General features: G+C 59.7%; 2 protein-coding genes across 2 annotated transcripts in view; both read right to left on the bottom strand.

Moving 5' to 3' along the window:
- VOLCADRAFT_98189 (uncharacterized protein) overlaps positions 1–3,967 on the bottom strand; it is a gene marked incomplete at both ends in the record, with an annotated part of 6,648 nt that extends 2,681 nt beyond the window's left edge. Inside the window, 3 exons of the mRNA XM_002957070.1 lie at positions 80–3,239; positions 3,651–3,683; positions 3,764–3,967. Coding sequence (XP_002957116.1) covers positions 80–3,239; positions 3,651–3,683; positions 3,764–3,967 — 3,397 coding nt within the window. The remainder of the gene's footprint in view (positions 1–79; positions 3,240–3,650; positions 3,684–3,763) is intronic.
- A 4,969-nt stretch (positions 3,968–8,936) lies between these two features.
- On the bottom strand, positions 8,937–18,729 carry VOLCADRAFT_98188 (uncharacterized protein; the record flags this gene model as incomplete). The annotated part of the gene is made up of 9 exons (XM_002957069.1): positions 8,937–9,102; positions 9,385–10,169; positions 10,738–11,072; positions 12,977–13,883; positions 14,175–14,604; positions 15,201–15,441; positions 15,806–15,954; positions 16,670–18,560; positions 18,693–18,729. The coding sequence occupies 9 exons, from the start codon at positions 18,727–18,729 to the stop codon at positions 8,937–8,939; spliced, it is 4,941 nt and encodes a 1,646-aa protein (XP_002957115.1).
- Positions 18,730–19,088: the final 359 nt, after the last annotated feature.

The following is a 19,088-nucleotide window of genomic DNA, read 5'->3' as shown; positions in this document are numbered from 1 at the left end:
GGCGCCGCCGCCGCAGCGGCGCTGGGAGGAGCCCCAATGAGGAGCTGCGCCCAGTGGGGCGGCAGGGCGGGGCCCACACCGAGGGCCCCCGGAACTGCCGACGGTTGGGCCGGCGGGGGCCCCGGCGGCGGCGCTGGCGGCGCGCCGCGCGGCAGCACCAGCTGCCCCCCCAGCATCAACGGCGTTCCAGACGACGCCGCCGCGGCTGCCGCCGCCGCCGCTGCCGCGGCGACGGCCTGCTGATGCTGCCCCGCCGCCGCCGCCGCCGCCGCGGCTGAGATCCCAGGCATCCCGCCGCTGGCGGCGGCAGCTGCCATCATCGCTGCCAGAGGTCCAGGGAAGCTAGACGGCGTCCCTAGGAAAGCGCCAGGGCCTGCGCCGGCACCGCTGCTGCCGCCAGCGAGGGGAGCTCCTGACGGCGCGGCTGCCGCCGATGGCGGCGGCGGAGCTGCGTTAAAGCCAGCGGCTGCGGTCCCCGGATACCCCGATGGCTGGGCCGCCGCTGCCGCTGCCGCCGCCGCCGCCGTCGCCGTCGCCGCAGCCCCAAGCTGATGTAAAAGCCCCAGGCTGCGTGCGCTGCTCGTACCCGCCGCTCCAGATTGCTGCTGCCCTGTTGCCCCCGCGGACGACGCCAACTCAACCTCGGATTTGGTACTACCCGGCAACGCCGCCGCTGCTTGCCTGCCGCCGCTGCTCGTCCCATCCGCGGCGCCGCCAGCCGCCGCCATCGCCGTCGCCGCCGCGTCGTTAACGGGGGCTCGTGGCTGCTGATGTGGATGGCTGCATCTGCCTCCGCCGGCACCATTACCATTACCGTTACTATTAACGCTTTTGCCGTTGCCGTTGCGAAAGCCATCCGGTGACCTGCCTCCGCCGCTGCTACTGCCTCCGCCGCCCCCGGCGCCACTCGGCTCAACCGCACCATATGACTCAGGATCCATCTCCGGACTGCTACTTCCAGCGCGAGTCGGATCCGACAGCTGCGGCTTCTGGTGTTGTTGTTGTTGCTGCTGCTGCCTAGATGCATCTCGCCCTCCCCCGCCACCTTCGGCGGAGCCACCTGACTGTAGCTGTTGCTGCTGGTGGTGTGCGATAAAATGGGCGATGTAGACGTGCTGGGCACAGCGCCGGAACGGTGCGCCGCGTACGACACCCCCCCCAATGTGCGCACCAGGCGTAGGAGGGCTGCCGCTGCCGCTGCCGCAAACTGCCGCCGTTGGCGGCCCCGCCGACCCGAGTGAAGGAGGAAGCCCCGTCGCGCCCGCGACGGCTGATGGGGCCGCCGCCGCCGCCGCTGCCGTGGCCATTGCTGCCTGCAGCGCAAGTGGATTGGCGCCGAGGGCTGCCGCCGCCGCCACCGCTGCCGGTCCGCCGGCATGCAGCGCCCGTACATACTCCAAACACGCTGGCGGCAGGCCCACTACAGCTGCGCCCGGACCTGCGACTGCCGCTAGCGCCTTGATCATCGCCGCCTGCTGCTGTAGCTGTTGTTGCTGCTGTAGCTGTTGGTGTAGTTGATGCTGTGTATGCGTGAGAGCTGCTGCCGCAGGGGGAGTTGACGGCGGGTGAAATTGGGACGCAGCGGCGGCGGCGCCGCCTCCGCCAACAGCCTTGCCTGCCTCCGCCAGCCCCTTCGCAATCAGCTCCTGTGCCGTGGACGCCGCCGCCGCCCCCGTCGTCGTCGCCGTCGCCCAGTGTTGCCCCGCTCCCGGCAACAGCCCCATGAGTTGGGCCCACGTAGCAATTGGCGCTCCGGAACCGGCCAAAATCTCAGCCAATGGATGCACCACACCCGGCGGCAAGGCCACCGACATCTTGCCAGGCCCCGTCGCCGCCGCCGAGCCAGGCGCCACAGGCGCCGAGCGGCCCGACATCGCGGCCCGGTCCCCGCTATCCCCGCCAACCTGCTGCACGTTGGCGGCCGCGGCGGCGCCACCGTTCAAGCCACTTCCTCCTCCTCCTCCTCCGGCTCCGCCATCGCCGGCCCCGCCGCCGCTGCCGGGACGGCTGGGGCTCCCGGGGGCACTGCCGCTCTGGGGCTCCGCCTTCACACCGGCCGCCACGCCACCTCCGACAGCCCCTTGTCTGCCGCCGGCACCATTTCCGCCAGCACCATTTCCGCCGGCACCACTGCCGTTAGCACCAGCGCTGGCGGAGGCGCCACCGGTGGCCCGGTCGTGCTGAACACCCTGACGATCGTGACCCATGCCAACTACAGGCGCCCGTCGGCTCCCAAAGCCCTCTCCGGCCGCCGGAACCACAGACCCACGGGTCATTGCAGCAGGCTCCTCCTTGAGGGCGGCCGTGGTGTCTGCCGCCGCTGCTACTGGTCCTTGCGTCGTGGTTTCGCCGCCGCGCAGGGGACCGGAGGCTGCAGTCGATTGCCCGGCGGACGGCGCCGTTGGCAGCGGACCGGCAGCGGCCCCGCTCCGGTTACCAGCCCGCGCCGCCATTGCAGTAGCGTGATGGCTGGAGAGCGGCGCCGTACAACTGCGGGAGCCGTTCAACGGCCGGAGGCCGCCTGGGGCGGAGCCGTCGATCAGAAAAGCCGGCATCGGCGGTTTGCGGCTGTCGTCGTACGGCTCATCCATGTACGGCGTAGGGCCACTGCTGCCGCGGATCGGCCGGCCGCGTTGCTGCTGCCATGGTGCCGCCGCCGCCGCCGCCGGCCGAGAATCACCACTTTGGAGCACGTTGTGCTGCTGGTGGTTGTGGTTGTGGTGGTTGCGGCCGTTGGAGAGAGGTTGCGATGCGGTGGACAGTACAACTTCCCCGGCGGAGGGCACAGGGGGTTGGCGGGTCGCGGATGAACCGTTGGGTCGACCGCGACGAGGGAGCTCGCGTTCGCGAGGGCCCATTTGCTGCTGCTGCTGCTGTTGGAAGGCTTCCATGTGGAACACCGCAGCGGGTGCCCCGGGGGGGGAGCCGTGCATGTCGTCGTACGGATGTACGACTGGATCTACGTCATCAACCGCCGTGAGGTCATCCTCCCCGGCCAGCAAATCATGGCTGCGGCGGCGCTTGATGGGCCCCGCGCCGCTGCCATTGTGCCATGTGGAGGTCGCGGCGCCGTTGCCATTGCCGCCACCGCCAGACGCAGCAGCGGCGTTTGTGCGGCCGTTTGTGCCGCCACTGTAGCCGTTCTTCCTAGGGCCCGGCGCTGCCGCTGCTCCGCGCGCGGTCGCGTTCGCAATTTTGAGGAGGGCCTCAGCGATAAGGGCCTCCTCGTCCTCAATAGGCTGCGATATGAAAGCGTAATCGCAGGGCAGATTACGTGCGCAAGGTCGTTGGAGGAAATGGGTGCTCGCTCTTCCAAGCATATGTCCGTTGTTCGCCAACCAACTCGGCTCTTTAATCGTTCGCTTTATATTCTTACCTTGAAAAGAGGACCCCTCATCCATGAGCAAAATCAATAAATGGCATGGTAAAATACGCAACAACCTAACCAAAAGCCGAATCAAGGAAACTGTATCATACTTTTTCTTGCCTGCGACCGCGTTACTTAGCTCACAGAAGGGCGCTTTGCATCACAGTTGCAACTTAACATAGGCACAATTATAAGCCAGGAAAAGCAGCTGCGCTGTACCGAAGCAAAGTGCCAATATGCGCAAGCTTTATAGGATATAAAACAGCTATAGGCAGCGCCTCACCTCCAGGATTGGTGAAGAATTTCGTGTTGAATTCTGCAAGCAATGCGCATGACCATGCCAGTTAGAAGCACTTGTTTGCAGGGTCTGGGTTCTCTACGAGCGCGAACACTCACCTTCGAAGACGACAGGAACCACAAGTCTTCGGGACTTATATCTCGAGGCCGTGTCCTACCTAAAAGATTGGCATGCGGTAGCGACAACGTGAGGCTCAAGTAGAAACGGTGCCGAAAAAGCGCGAAGTAGTAGTCCAGAGTGGACAAGAAAGTACTTACAGCTAGTTCGCCGCCGTCTTGGTACATCAAACCCCAAAAGGTCATCGTGTGTACTTGCAAAATGACCCTGCATTGTGATATAACCAAACATCAAGGCGTGAGCAGCGTAAGGGTCCGTGGGGCGGGCTACGCAACGCCCGACCATACCTTTGTTGATGACAGCCTTTGGCCTGTAACTGTATATTGTTGTTTACCCCGCGGCAGCTCAATTTGCATAGCTGCACCCGCCGCAGGGAGCCTGGCTGGTCCGGGGCCAGCGCAAGCAGCCGTCCTTCCAATATGCACTCCAATCGGGCTCTATGGACAAAGGCGATTCACTATCCCTGTTTCCACAAACGGAGATGACAAAGACCAAGGTTGGGGATCGTTCCAATCATGGGGGATAACGTGTAATGTTTTGCAGGTTGTGCTGACACCAGAAGTTCATTCTGCCCACCACTGCGCATAGCCCAGGGAGATTCCTTTCAGCGGTCGCGCGTTCGCCTCCGGCGTCCACAGCCCCTGGTCGCCTTCTCTCCGGGGCCCCAGATGCGTCGCGCCCAGAGCACCAGTGCTCCAAAAATAACAGCTCTTTGAAAGTTTATTGGAAGCTCCAAGTTGCTGGAAGAAAAGCCATCCGCGTGTTTAGGGAACCTTCAGTCGGCGTCTCTTTAGTAAGTAAAACGGGACATGCAGACGAAAGTATATATTATTTTCCGTTACAGAATACTCATCATACCCCTGCGAAGATTGCCGGGCACAACTTGGGGCTCTCGTCCCGCAATGCCAACTGACTGTGATATGGTGCTCGTACGTTTCGGTTGTCGTCGGCAAATCATGGATATTAGAGCCGAGTTGTATCCTCCCAAGCCCCGCGGATTAACTTCTATGCAAGAGGTGAAAAGGGGCAATTTTATTTATCCCTATATATTTCTATTAGAGGAAGCGAACGTTTTCTGGTGAGGGCCTTATGCCTTGTCCTGGCGGAGGAACTCGCTTTCGAACATATACAACATCTAAAAATTGCATGCATGCGATGCTTACGGGGCAGGAACATTGGTAAATCATTGCCGCTATCAAAGTTATCTGTTTGCAACTGGTTCCGCTTTGAGGAACGAGGCTTTCATATAATAACAGCGGGACTTTAAGACGCGTGCATTCTTTAAGCTCCAACATCCTGGCTGTGATGCGTGAGTCCCGTTTGCACTGTCGCGATAAGTCGCTCAATATAAGCCGAAGGCCTTGAGCAGCAACATAGTTCGGCGCTGATTGCCAAGTTTTCCGTTGGGCAGTTTTACCATAACTATGCAGTGTCACGATGTGCAGTACCATTACGATACTTTTGGCATTCGTCGTCGACGCGGACTGACCCCTTGTCGCCGCGGTATGCATGATGACTGCCTGGCGGGTTAATGTGACTTGCCCAAGCCATATCTTTAGTCTTAAGAATGGGCCAACGGATAAAGGCGATCAACCTCCGAGGTCTAACCTTGGAATCAACTCTGCTATGCCTTCTACTACGAAATGAACGAAACATTTCCCATCCCCTAGCGTGATATGCACACGGCAAACGTCAACTATGCCAGCAGGCCGCGAGCATGATTAATAGTTTGAATGGCCGGCATGGTCATCTCGCCTTCCCTTACCGGCGTCCACGGCAGCTATTTCATCTGTCATCCGCAAGAAAACCTTGACTCAACACTTCTTAGTAGAAAAGTCGGGATCGACCCACTACAGCACCGAATCCCCCCCCCACCGTGTCGCCATCATAATCTTCAAGCACCCTATGCTCCTCCTCGCTTTACATGTAAGCGGCCGCAATACAGCCACGTCAGTGCGGCCACCTCCACACTGCGGAGGTGAGGCATTAGGCATTACCCTTTAGCGGCTCCGAAGATTAGGCTCACAGGGAGCGCTCAAAACCGACACGAACCTTAACTGTCAACTAAGTAACTGCCCAACGCTCACTAACAGCCCAAAGTAAAGGAGCGCTTGCTCTAAAGCAGTCTCTATCGCTCGGAGCCCCGCGGCAGCCGGCGGACCTGAACAGGCCCGCCAGCTGACAGGGCCCCACGCGATCAAGAGACATACACACACACACATACGCACACACGTGCACTTGGGCGATGATGACGTTGTTGGTGCTTCCAACACCCACCCATTCTTATCTCCACCACCGTGTTAACACCCACCATACGCCACCAAGGCTAGGCAAGGCAAGGTTCAGCTCACGAAACGAAATATGCTATTGCTCAACGGCGGCAATGGAAGAGCCGTTGTCCTCTGCGGCCTGGAAGTGTCGCTCCTAGTCGCACTGCTTTAAAAAGCCCCTATACGACGACATTCTGGTCGGCCATACTACGGGTCGATATGGTGGGGTTGGGGGGTCAGGAGGCCGGCGGGGGACATAGAGGGCGAAGGGCTAGATAGGGGGGGTCTAGGACAACCTACGTGTAACTAGGAGCCATTCATGCATGCATGCATGCATACATGCATGCATGAATGGCTCCTATGTATGTATGTATGTATGTATGTATGTATGCATGCATGCATGCATGCATACATACATACATACATGTCCACGCCGCATCCCCGCCCCGCCGCCACCGCACTACTAGTATTTTCCTCCCTTTCCCTGTCCCCCGGCGCTCCCAACCCTCCCTAAATCCGTCCAACCACATTCTCATTTATTTCTCCCCACCACAAGTCCCACACCTAATGTGATCAGCAGCAATCTTAGAAATGCGACTCCCTTCCCCCACCCCACCCCACCCCACCCCGACCCGCTCCATGAGCACCTAGCGGGGGCGGGTCTGGTGTGGACGGGGGAGAGGGGGTGTTGTCCTAAGCATTCACTCACTCACTAAACCACTCGCCAACCGGGCCACTCTGAATACATACATACATACAGGCATCAAGATGTGTTAAGATGCAAGGTGACAAGGCAGTCAGGCATGTCAGGATTACCATGTCGGATGGGCAGTGGTGCTCATGGCACGAAGTGCGAGGTGATCATCAACACAAGGTAACACAGATAAAGGCCCCCAAAGACAAGATCTGCCAAAAGACCCTGCAAAAGATCTGTCCACCACACATGAGAAAGGACAGATATCGTCCGTTCTCCGCCCAGTGCGCAGTGCTGTATGTGTAGCCCCCCTCTCCGTCCATCTCTTTCTATACCTCTCTCTCTTCCTCTCCCCCCTCCCCCTCCTGTTCCTCCCTCCCAGCCAAGCGAGTGAGAGCGCGCGCATAGCCATGCGTGTGTCCCGAGTCACATACACACACATACACTTGTGCGCGCGCGGGCGTGCCCCGCGTGCCCCCCTGCCAGCGAGTTTCCCCCTCATCTCCCTTCTTCTCCTCTTCCGGCTCCTCAGCGCAAACTACCATCCTTATATGTGGGCATCATCTAGAGACACACACACACACACACACACACACAAAATACGTGCCAATACCTTATATCCGCCACCCCCACCGCAACAGCAGCGTCTGAACAAGACAGATGCGGAGGAAATTCGGGATAAGAACACAACAACATCAAGAAGACGTGACAAATGAAAAGCACGGTAAAACTGCCTTTTACGTTTCAGGGCAAACATGACCACATACAGCGGAGTGAGTCATCGTGAGGGATCGCGGATAGCATCAACATGTCGGTCCTCCAATGCCGTCGGCATGGCGTCACAGCGTTTTTTTGGAGTTCTTAACAATACTTCTAAAGTTCGTGTCCTTTTTTGCCTTTATGAAAACCAACCTGCCGAAAATCCAGAAAATCCTGCCCAGCCCGGTAATAAAAACGTTCAAAATAAATTCGAAACACCATCTCAGCTCGCAATCTGCCGGGCGCCATACAGCCTGCCTTCGAAAATATACGTATTAAAAAACCATATAACGCTGTTGCGCCACCGCTCTTCCTTCTCCTCCTCCTCCTCTTCCTCCTTCCCAGCCTTCGAGGTCCCCACACCTCGGTTGAAAAGCGTCCTGGGGCTTCTGGGGGTGGACTGTGCCGCGGAGAGGATCGTGGACGTGGACGGACAGACGGCATTTTCCTGTGTACCACCGCCGCGGACCCGTGACCCCTTCTCGCCTCGCCTCGCCTCGCTTCGCCTCGCCAAGCCATTTCTCCCTGATCAGTTAAACGGCGCCTCATCTTCCCTCCGCTGCACGTGTCATTGCTACACCCTCGCCACCCTTTGGGCCCCTCCCGCCCGCCCCGGCCCCCGGCCCCTCCCCATCCTACGTTAGCTAACGAACAGTAGCTGCTACCACCCACCACCCCGCCGCCCACCCCCCGCCGCCCATCCCTAGCTGAGTTGTGCTCTCAGACTCGCTGCTGCGCGCCTCTCTCCTCCTTGACAAGCAAAGCATCCGTGCCGTTTCTGGTGGCCTCTTTAAGCACTACTAGCATTTTTCCCGAAAAGCTAAAATACGGCATTCATGATGTCCACGAGTCTACAAATCCACAACAAACATTTTAACACACTGCCTCTGAGAGGCTCTGCGTTGTGATGTGTAAAAACTGTCGGTTCACCTTTTTTTCCAGAATGCCCCAAAGCACATCCCTACAAAGTACAACACCATCCCTAAATGAAAAACCCAACCATCCGTCGCGGTTGCTGAGCTTATGCATCGCAGACGGCAGCAGCAATAGCAGCAGCAGTAGCAGCAGCAGCAGTAGTAGTAGCAGTAGTGTTAGTGGTAATAGTGTTAGTGGTAATAGTAATAGTAGTAATGAGAAATGCTATCTGGCGACGAAGCGCCGGCGCCTCCATAACTCCCTCCACAAGCGCGTAGCGGAGGCGTAAGGAGGGTCTCTCATAGCTCTCTCTTGTGCCACCAACGCCATCCACCATAACGACAGCGCGTCTCGAAACGCGCGAACACGCGGATACACAAGCCGTGGAGGTCAGCTCGAAGGCGAGCCTCTCGAGCCATGTTCAAATCGTAAATAAACACTGCCATGGGGCCCAACATCGCAGCTCTAAAGATGGGTTACTAGTTACTATAGGCCCAACCTCGCAGCCGGCGGAGTTCAGCCGTCGCTGTACTGCAGGTGTCCAAACGACTCCGCCGTCACATCCGCGCCGCGCTCCGGGTCCCCAGCACCCTCCATACTGCCTTCAGCTGGCGCTGGTAGTACTGGTGCTGATGGGGATGCCGATGGTGTTGCCGCCACCGCCGGATCGGGAGTCAGTCTACTGCCAGCAGCAGCAGCAGCACCGCCGCCGCTGCCACTGCCGCTGCTCCCCACGCCGCCACGCGCCGTACTTGCAGCATCGGAAGCGCGGCGTACTACGACGGAGCTGCTCACCACGGCCGCCGCAGCCTCGGCCACAGCGGCCACGGCAGCTGCCGCCGCCGCTTCAGCGGCGGCGGCTGGACCAGTCGCTGCCGCCACCGCCGCCGCTGCCGCCGCCGCCGTCGTCATCAAAGTTCCAGTCAGCGGCTGTGCGCTGGTGGCTCGCTGCTGCCGCGCGAACCCCTGAATGCCCGCCGTGGATGCCAGCCCTGTTCCAGCACCCGAATACGTCCGGCGTGGAATTCCAACGGGGACAGCGGCACTGACCGGCGCTGACGTCAGCTTCCAGCCCGGGAACCCCCCCGCTGACGGCGCTCGGTTGCCGAAGCAGCCCGGCAGCGCCGTGCTGAGGGGCTCCATGTCCTGCACCTGGGGACCCGCGGGTCGGTTCCGCCGCGTGTGGCGGTCGCGTGGGCCACTCCGCGACTGCAGCGCCCGCGAGTAAAAACACATATTGACCACTTTGACCTGGCCATATGCATCGTCTACAATGCTGACTAGGCTGGGTGCCTTAGACCGCGAGCTGACGGGCGCCTCGTCGTCCGTCTCGTCGTTAAGGCCGCCTGCCGCCGCCGCCGCTGCCGCCGTCGCCGCCGCCGCAGCAGCAGCTATTGGTCCTGCCTCGTACGGTGACGTCATACTTGGCGGAGTGTTCGCCTCTGTTGGCGGCGGCGGCTGACGAAGCGGCAAACCGGAGCGAAACGGAGGGATGGATGGCCGTACGGCCGCTGTGGCAGCTGCGGCAGCGGCCGGCGGCACCGTTGCGACGGGATCGGGGGCGGGGCCGGGGGCGACTAGGATGTCGATCTGCGCGCCGGATGCGGCTGCTGGGGCGGCATTCTTGAGGCCCCTGGTGGAGGCGGAGGAGCTGCTAGAAGCCCGCGAGTGCCGCCGAGAGACCGCGGTTTTGTTGGAGGACGTTGGGCCGTTGCCAGAGGCGGGCACCGTCCCAGGACCAGCGAGTTTCTGCGCGTTAGGACGGCAGGCAGGCGGGGTTAGGCGGACATGCAGGGGTTGAGACAGGGGTTGAGTTTTCCTTTTGAGTTAACCTATGGTGTGTACGGAAAGTACGGGTGCAGAAAAGCTAAAACTCCCTCGGCGCGGAAGGGAGTAGTAAGTAGGTGGTGGACGGAAAGGCGACCCTCAGAACAGCAGGTCCCAGTATTTTGACGACAGTAGCAGCCGTAGCCGTAGCAGCAGCGCCGCGGTAGGTGCCGGGGCGTCCGATTTTCCAGAGGGGGCCTTGATACCGGTGCGTCTAGACGACATGGCAAATGGCGTGTGCCAAGTGGCCGGGGTGTTTTATGACAATGGTCGCATGGTGACATGGTCACATGATGAATTTCGAGAACAGCAGAGCACGCTCACGCCCTGGCAACTCCCGGTATGCAGTAATTTAAGTCACTCATGGGCACATGGCCATGCTACTCCATGGCTGTAACCCTTTCGGTCGCGCCTGCGCATCCTCAATGCGCATTCCACGTTTTAGCCATGTCTTTGGGGATCCTGCGCCTCTGTCGCAAGAACATCGCACCTGCTTCTGCGAAAGGATGCCCAGCTCCCCATTAGCAATGCCGATGTACTGCACAGTGTAAGTGTTTGTGCGGACGCCAGGAGTGCTGGCAGTGGTACGTGATCCTGCTCTGTTGATGTTCTGCCGTGAGGCTACCCGCAGCGAGCTCGGACATCCCTCGTATCCAGCGGCTGAGGTGCTGTGCCCGCCGGGGAGACCCTGGGAACTTTCCCAACTGCTAACGCTATTGACGCTGCTTGAACCAGTTACAGGATGGTTTGAATTGGGATAGCCGCCTGCTGCTTGCAAGGGTGCTGTAATTTCTGCGCCATGAGTGGTGCCATCGGCTTCAGTGTCTGTGAGAGGCGGCAAAGTTGTCGACCGCCCCGAGCTAGTGAGGATGGCCCCATTACGTGCTGCAGAAGATTTCCTTGGGCTTCCCGGCCGACCAGTCAACAATTCTGACGAACGCCATATGGGCATCGTAAAAATCGAAGCACAGCTAACACCTGCTGGTGTCAAAAATTATTGCTCGGAGAACATGGAAAGTATAAGTACTTCTTGCGTCTACCTCTGAGTATCGCATACACTATGTCAAGTTGAACGGTCCAATGGGCTACAAGAAGCCTCGGCCATGCTTGGTGGCCGCTTTCCAAGACTGAGGAACGCCGGACTGATCATTGACAACATCTTCGGGAAGGAAAACATGCCCTAGCTTAGAAGTGCCGTATAATTATTGCCCGTTGGCGTAACATCTGGAACATCTCTCAAGGATTACGCGTGTGGCTGATGTGATGGTCAGATTGGGGAGCACAACGCAGCACACGAAACGCACAACATGAAGAAGTACGGTGGGCAGCCGTACGTGCCATCACAATAAATAACCATCCCGCAGTGGTTCCTGGGCCCGCACCAGCCATATCCTTATCGCGGGACCCTAAATCTCTCGCTTTTTTTGCTGCTGCTTAGCTTTAGGGGACGATGAACTAAAGTTCCCCTTTAGTACGCAGCGATAGCCCTCCCTAAGCCTGGCGAGGTCTGGCGCTACCTTGACTGAAGGTGGGCCCCCGACTTTAGCCACGAGGGATGATCGGTAGTTACGTTGTGTGCTTGCCTGGTATGGCGCGGGGCTATAATGCCTCCCTATTCGTATTTAGGTCGCCTTGAAATGCAGAAACCCCAACGCATCGCACAATCGGTACGTGGTTGTGCCGCATTCAGCGAGGCCCCAGCAGCATGCATGCCTTCATCAGTGCAGCATTTCCCCCCACATCTCTGCAGCAGTCGGTTCTCAGTACACCTTGCGCAATGATGCACAGCGCACAAGCATGCACGTGTTTCGCGCACGCCAACCCGTGGTAAAAAGTCATGGAGCCACGGCAATTAGAAAATGAACGCATAAGTCGGCACACGTTGAATTCATCAAAGAGAACTTAAACCACCGCATTTGAGCACACGTCCCTTGTATATTGCTTCCGCTTCCTGTCACAGTAAGATTCTTCGTCGGTGAGGCCGCTGTCTCAGCGCACTGCTGCCAGCCGCTTTCTCGTTCCTTACCGCCGTACGCCTTCCTCCTCGCGTCAATCATCGCACTACCTTACTTTCTTCACACCAGGCAATGTATCACGTATATGCCGAGTAACATTTTACTGTCTTCACCTCACCTGGGCACGGTGGCGCGGTGCAGCAGGTCTGCAGGTCTGCACCATTTCAAGTCCGCCTTGGCCACGTATGCGTGCCTTCCCCTCCCCATATGTGCATGCAAAAGCTCTCTGGGCATTAGCTGAAAATAGGTGAACACCTGTCCGTCATGTGCCCATCCTGCTACCTACGTACCTAGCGCGCTTTTGTTGAAAAGCTTCACCTGCCCAGCACTTAACAGGGGTCTGATTGCTCCAACCCCTGCAAAATTGCAGATCCGCTACACCTGCTACACCTGCAATGTTTTGAACTTGTCTGCCCGTCTGCTGACTTTAAAAACTCTTCAAACTCTGCATGTTTTCCCTGCTTGCACGCCTACCCGCACGTCCGCCTGCCTGCCCGCCCTCCTGCCGGCCAGTTCCTCTTGTGTCTTTTGGCAATCCGGGGGATGGCAGCGTGTGCCCCCCCCCGTTGTCCCACAGCACTCGAATGCCGCCTGCATGCCGCCTGCCGCTGTGCTGGGTAGCGGCCCACCGCAGCTCCCACCCCTCCCGAATGCAGTCATGCATTCATCGCGGCTCGCTGCTACGAGAACGCTGACGTCAGCGCCTGCACACACCCGCATATTGCGCCCGGAATATGTCGGCCATGGTCGCTGCCGCAGCAGATGCCGACGCCACCCTCGAACCCACACCCGTATCAGCAGCAGTGGCCTGTGAAGCAGAAAGTATAGTGGCGTAGGCCACCCCAGCTTGGTCGTCGTTTGGGGTCCAGCCCCTCGGAACCGCACTCTCGTCGGCGGGGGGGTTGACACTCCTTCCAGCCTCGTGGGAGGCCATGGACTTGTGAATGCACTGCGGCGCTCCATCAGCATACGGGGCAGCCGTGCCAACGTTAGAGCCACCCAGCAGCTCCACGAGCTCCGCGCTGAGTGCGAGAACCAGCTCAACTGCTGCCAGTGCAGATGAGATTTCCCCACAGCTACACGGTTTGGTCGCCGTGGCGGCGCTGCTGCTGCTGCTGCTGCTGGTACCCGTGCCCAAATCCGTGCAGCCCTCCGAGGATGCCACCAGGCAGCAGCTGCCGCTGGTCGCAGCCACTGCCACGAGCGACCAACATGTACTCGTCGATAGAATCCCTGTCGGCGTGGCGCGGTGACTTGGAGGTGGTACTGCAGCGGGGCCGCCTCCGCTGAATTGCTGTTCGCTCTGCTGCTGCCACCACACATCACGCGGCGGCGGTGCCGAGGAAACTACCCCGTTGCCCGGAGGCTGAAGCCGCTCCTGAAATTTGTCAGAAGCAGGACTGCATGCAGATGATGCGACGCTGTGCATGCCGACATGTCCACCATGGCTGATCTTGCCGCTCTTGCCGCCATTGCACCTGATGCTGGACCCGCTTCCCAAGACCTTGGGTGTGTACAGGTAGCCTTCCCACAGGTCCAAGGCCTCGGTGACACCGTTGGCGGGCTCTTCGACGGAAGCGCTTCCGGGAGGGGTACGGCTGGTATTGCTTCCGCAGCTGTCCTGTCCGGCAGCGGCAACGGCAATGGACCTGCTGCCACCAGAAGCGCAATATCGACAGGCGGCCTCAGCGCTCTCCGCGTCCTCTGCCGAAGCTGAGGTCGCGGCGATGACTCGGCTGATGCAGTTGCCGAATCCGCCGTTGCCGCCGCTGCTACTGTCGCTGCTGCTGCTGCTGCTGTGCAGGAGAACGTAGCACCTCAGGCTCTCCAAAGCATTCATCAGGCGCTTGGCTACGCTTCGTGGGGACGACCCTCTCGTTAACCCTGTTGCAGTTTCGGCAGCTTCAAGCACCGTCCCACCAACTGAGTTCAGGATTGCACTGGAGCCGCCAGCTGTACGCGTCGGAGAATGGATACCGTTCGCCGCTTCTGGCGCAGTCTTGTCCGCCAAGAGTCGAGACGCAATCGCGTGGAGGCCGTCCAGATTGCGAGCACTCGCAGCCACGCGCAGAACGCTCACGATGCCAAGACCTCCAGGGGTGCTCTCTTTACCATACAGCATGTCAGCGACCTCTGTTTTGCGGCAGCCTCGTTCACCGTTACTGTTGCCGTTGCTGCCATTGTGGCTGAGACCGATGCTGGAGCATGCGCCGCCTACCTCGGCGCCAGTGGCTGGGTCACAATCCCGGTCGTCAGAGCCGGTGCTGTCGATGACTTGGGTCTTCTCAGCAGCGGCTTCTCCTGGTACCTCAAGAACGGCGAGCAAGGACTTCAAACCTGTACTGGGATTGACAGGACGCACGATATGTGGGTGTGGGTGTGGGTGAAATGCAGCGGTTTAAATGTGAGCCACAGCATAACTGTCCGCCATGGAATTTTGAACATGCGCCAACTAAGCTTTGCAACATTTTCATTTCATCGCCACGGACCGCCTGGGCTGCAATTGATGTCATCGCGCAGCTCAGGACTCGTTCCGTTGTCACACGCTGGCTTTTTTCCGCCCCATCGCATGCACGCACCCGAAAGCGCGACGCGCGAGCCAAGCCGCGTTGCCAGGCGATGCAAAAGTGGAGGAAACTCAGCCCTTGATCCTCCATGCCCTTCCGCCAGCCCACAAGAGAAACCGACGCTGCTGCCACCAGCACCTCCGCCAGCCGCGGCCAGCGCGATGCCAGGCTCGGGTTCCATCTCACAGGTCCTGGTTGCTGCGATTGTGGTCGACTTAACTGCGCCGCCACCAGGCATTGCCGGGGCTGCAGCCCCTGCTGCTACTCGTGCACTCTCCCCCAGGTTTGCGCCCCGCGAACACGCGCTCATCCCCGATTTCAACAACAAATGAAGCAAGGACGGCAAGCTAGGATCAGGCGGCACCACGCACGGCGCAACGTAGTGGAATCCTTGTACAGCGAACGTGTCCGTGAGCGCAACGGAATCGGCATTGGCGTCTTTGGCTGCGATACCCGCGTCCGTTCTGACATCCATCGCGGCCGGTGCGGGTGCTGCCTGGTGAGGCGGCGGCCACGATGGCTTCGTGGTGGATGGTCGCCGCTGCGGCGGCGGCGGCGGCGGGGGCTGGGGAGACGCCGCGTTCACCACAAGGTCAGCGGCCGATGGTCCGCCTGGAAGGCGCGAGGGTTGTTAAAGGCTGGTAAAGTACAAGACCATGCCTGAACCAAGATAACCCTGACAAATGTGTGGTCTCTTGGCGGGGCATGGGACCAACACGCCCGCATAGTTATCGGTGGCGCAGAAGTGAAGTTGCTTGTCTGCTGTGACCTCCCCCACTAGAGTCACATCCCTCCAATCTCCATCCTATCGCAACCAACGGAGCAACGGAGCCAGGAATCGACGTAGTTGTGCAGCATTGAAGAGCATGATTCTTCAATTAGGTAGATTGGATTGTAGGATATTGTGGTTTCATCAAACCGTGTTCTAATAACTACTGGGTTTTCGACATGGAAAACGTGCCCTATCGCATCTAACCTGGCCAGAGGCTGCGGAATGGGTGCAGCCCGTAGCGCATCAAGCCGCGCAGCAGTGTAGCGCCGCCGATGTCGGCCCCTCCGGAAGCGGCCCTGGCGGTGGTGCTTGGCGGCTGGACCAGCGTGTGCTGGAGCAATGCGGCGAGCACCCTGGTAGTAGTAGCCAGGTACACGCCCCGCGTGCGGTTTGACGGGCTCCGGAGGGCCCAAAGGTACCGCCAAGCGCCAGGTGCCAGGAAAGGAACACACGCGTCAATGGTTTTAGAGGCAGGGTAGAGGAATGGGGCATGGTTCAATGTACGTGCTGTTGTCCATCGAACAGCTGCAGCTACCTCTACAAGGCCCCTCTTAAGAGCTGCAACACGGATGTCCGGAAGGGGGTCGGCGGAGGAAGGTAGTGCGGAACAACATGAAGGCAACTGAGAAGCAACAGGAGAGCTGAGTCTTGAGGTTCTTCACAGCTGCGAAGTACAATAGCTTCTTCCAACACCGGTTTTACGTCCTTCGCAATCCGTCAATCTTTCATGTTAAGGGTGAAAATCCATGCAACAGGCAACAAGCTGGCTGCGATACGCAGGCGGCTCATCCCGGCCGCCAACTGAGTTCCGGACACAGCTCATGCAGGGGTTTTCGCGCCACGTGTCAGGCGAGACCCGCGGCGTGAAAGCCCCTGCATAAGCACATCGTATCTGATAAGTACACAAAAGTTCGGTCAGAGATCCGCATATGCGCACAGCCAAGACACGACATGGAGATCCTTGCCCGTGTTGAGCAAGACATACTGTGGAAGGGTCTCTCGGCACCGCTAGCACTCCTTGAAATCTATTCCATTCCGTTTCGCATGCATCGTATCATATCTACCCACCTTCCGGTGGGGTAGCCGTACTCCATGCCCGCAGCGGCCCCGCCAGGATGGCTCATCGCCGGTGCTTTCCCGCCGGAATGGCGGCAGTCCGTCACACCCGCCAGCCGTCCAGCAGCTGAGGCCAAGGCTGCGGCTGGCACTGGTCCTGAGCCCGGGCCACTCTCCACCGGCAGCAGCGCCTGCCAGGCTCCTGTCGTCCGTTGCTGCAACAACACACCAGCCTGCCGTCCCCACGACTCCCGCTCCGTGCCCTGTCCCTCCGCCGCAGCCTCGGCCGCCAACCGCCGCAGAATTACCGGTGCTAGCAGCTCCGAAACCGCGCGGCTGCGACGCGCCAGCGTCGCCAATGTCAGCAGCGACGATGCGCGGAGCACACGCGCGTCCAAGGCGCCGTGGGATATCAGCAATTCCACCAATTGCTCCTCGCGGGACAGGACAGCGTCCGGTCGGGCAACCTGCTGCTCACCTTCACCATTCAGGACGTGATCTGGATTTGCCGCGGTCTTGGTCAGCATGGAACGGCCAGCGCCGGTGCCACCGGGCAGCCTCACGCCACTAGCAGCTGCTGGTACGGGCGCGGGCGCAATCCCCGCCGTTTCATTAGCCGCGGTTGTGCAAACGGCGTTCCGTGACTCCTCACGCAGCAGGTGTACGACGAGCGGCTGCACAACTAGCCACCAGGCATCCGGAGGAAGCTCGTTGTCGGGGTCGCCCCCGCTACCAGGCAGGCCATTCATGGCTGTTCCCACGACCCTACAGCCGACTGAGCCATGGCTTGGGGCCACCGCCATGTGCAGCTGCTGCTGCTGCTGCTTTTGGAGCGCTGGAGGCCATGCTGCCACAGCAAAGGCAGCATCGTCCAGGGCACAGCCGTCGTAGCCGCGGCAACGCTCTTGCGTTATCCCCCCGCTGTTGTCGCTCGCGAGGGGGTCTGGGAGCTGAGAGCTGTCAGGAACTTTGAGGCGCTCGCTGTCTCTCGGGCGTACTTGCGCTGGCGTCTGCGCCAGCCGCTGCTGCTGTTGGCTGTTGCAGTTGTGACAAGGGGCTGGATCCGCCAAGATGCCCTGCCTTTGCCGCATCTTGCACAGCAGCATCTGCACGACTGCGAGCCTCTCGCCTGGCCCAACTGCGGGGCTCGCGATCGCGAAGGCCACAGGCCCCAGCCCGTACGGCGACCTCCAGCTCGGATCTGCACCAGCGCGCAGCAGTGTGTCGACGTGGGCGGGGTCGCCGAAGTAACATGCAGCGCACAGGAGCGGCCACCGGCATCGAACGGCATCCACAGCCGCTGATGCAGCGGCGGCAGCGGCCACGGCTGCATGCTGCTGCTGGACAGGGGATGCTAAGGGCCGTGCGGCAGCTGACTGGAGTCCTGAGGCGTTCTGCGGAGCTGGCCGAGAGCGCACCTGTTGCAGCCGCGTGGCCATGTGGCCCTGGAGCATCGTCATGCGGGCCGCAGCGTGTGAGAGCTCTTCGCTGGAAATGACCTGATTTGGGTCGAGCTTGCCGCGCAACAGCAACCGGCGAAGAGCCGCAGACCCTGAGCTGCGGCACATGAGGTCTATTACCTCATCACTGCTGATCAGCGCAGACGCTTCGACGAGCGAAGGAAGCCTGGAAATGTTTCCGGGGCGGCTGATGGACGAGTTACAAATAGACTGCTGCTGGTCGCGTGGGCCGCGTGAGTCCTGAATCTTGGCAACTTGTAGCTTGTTGTCTTGAAGTTCTTGGGAATTGCGGCTGGTGACTTTTTTGGCGATTCGAGGTGGAAGTTGGTGGTCAACGAATGTGCTGGGGGCCAAAGCTTGCAGCGGAGCGATGCTTAACGCTGGGCGATGGCCGTTCCCACGCTGTTCTTTTAAAAGATCTCTGCTGCCGAGGGATTGGCCGACTGGATGCGGGAGAGACAGACGCGGAGATAGAGATAGGAGTCCTGTGACGCAACTGACTGAAGCAGCAGGGGACTCCGGCACAACGCCTTCAGACGGACTCATCGGATGTTTATTTTCACTAGGTGGTGTACCTTGCGCGCGCTGTCCCAACCGCTTGATGCGGGTCATCTTTCCCAAAGGCGTTGACCAGGGCGCCTAGCGCGGTTTTCGCAGCCCTCCCTCAAGTCTATTACCTTAAACAGGTGATGGAACTGTGAAGACTGGTTCGTGGTTATAAAAAACAGTCCATGAAAGGGAGCCGTACTGCCGGAAAGCGAAATGTACTTTGCAGATCCGAATTTTCAGCTCATCCCGAGCCCCAAGGCCGCTGAACTTGCACCTGTGAACATAAACTAAACCCTCCTAACACCTTACTTATCCGAAACAGGTCGGACTGCGCGCTGACATCGGCTCTCTGCCTAAGGAGAGTACAACCAAGACGGTCTTCAAGGAAGTAGCACGCATGTTGACGTGCACAAGCCTCAGAA

Source organism: Volvox carteri (assembly GCF_000143455.1).
Source record: "Volvox carteri f. nagariensis unplaced genomic scaffold VOLCAscaffold_69, whole genome shotgun sequence".
Classification (NCBI taxonomy): Eukaryota; Viridiplantae; Chlorophyta; class Chlorophyceae; order Chlamydomonadales; family Volvocaceae; genus Volvox; species Volvox carteri.
Note: the sequence above shows the minus strand (reverse complement) of the source record. Positions and strands in the feature narration are given on the sequence as shown.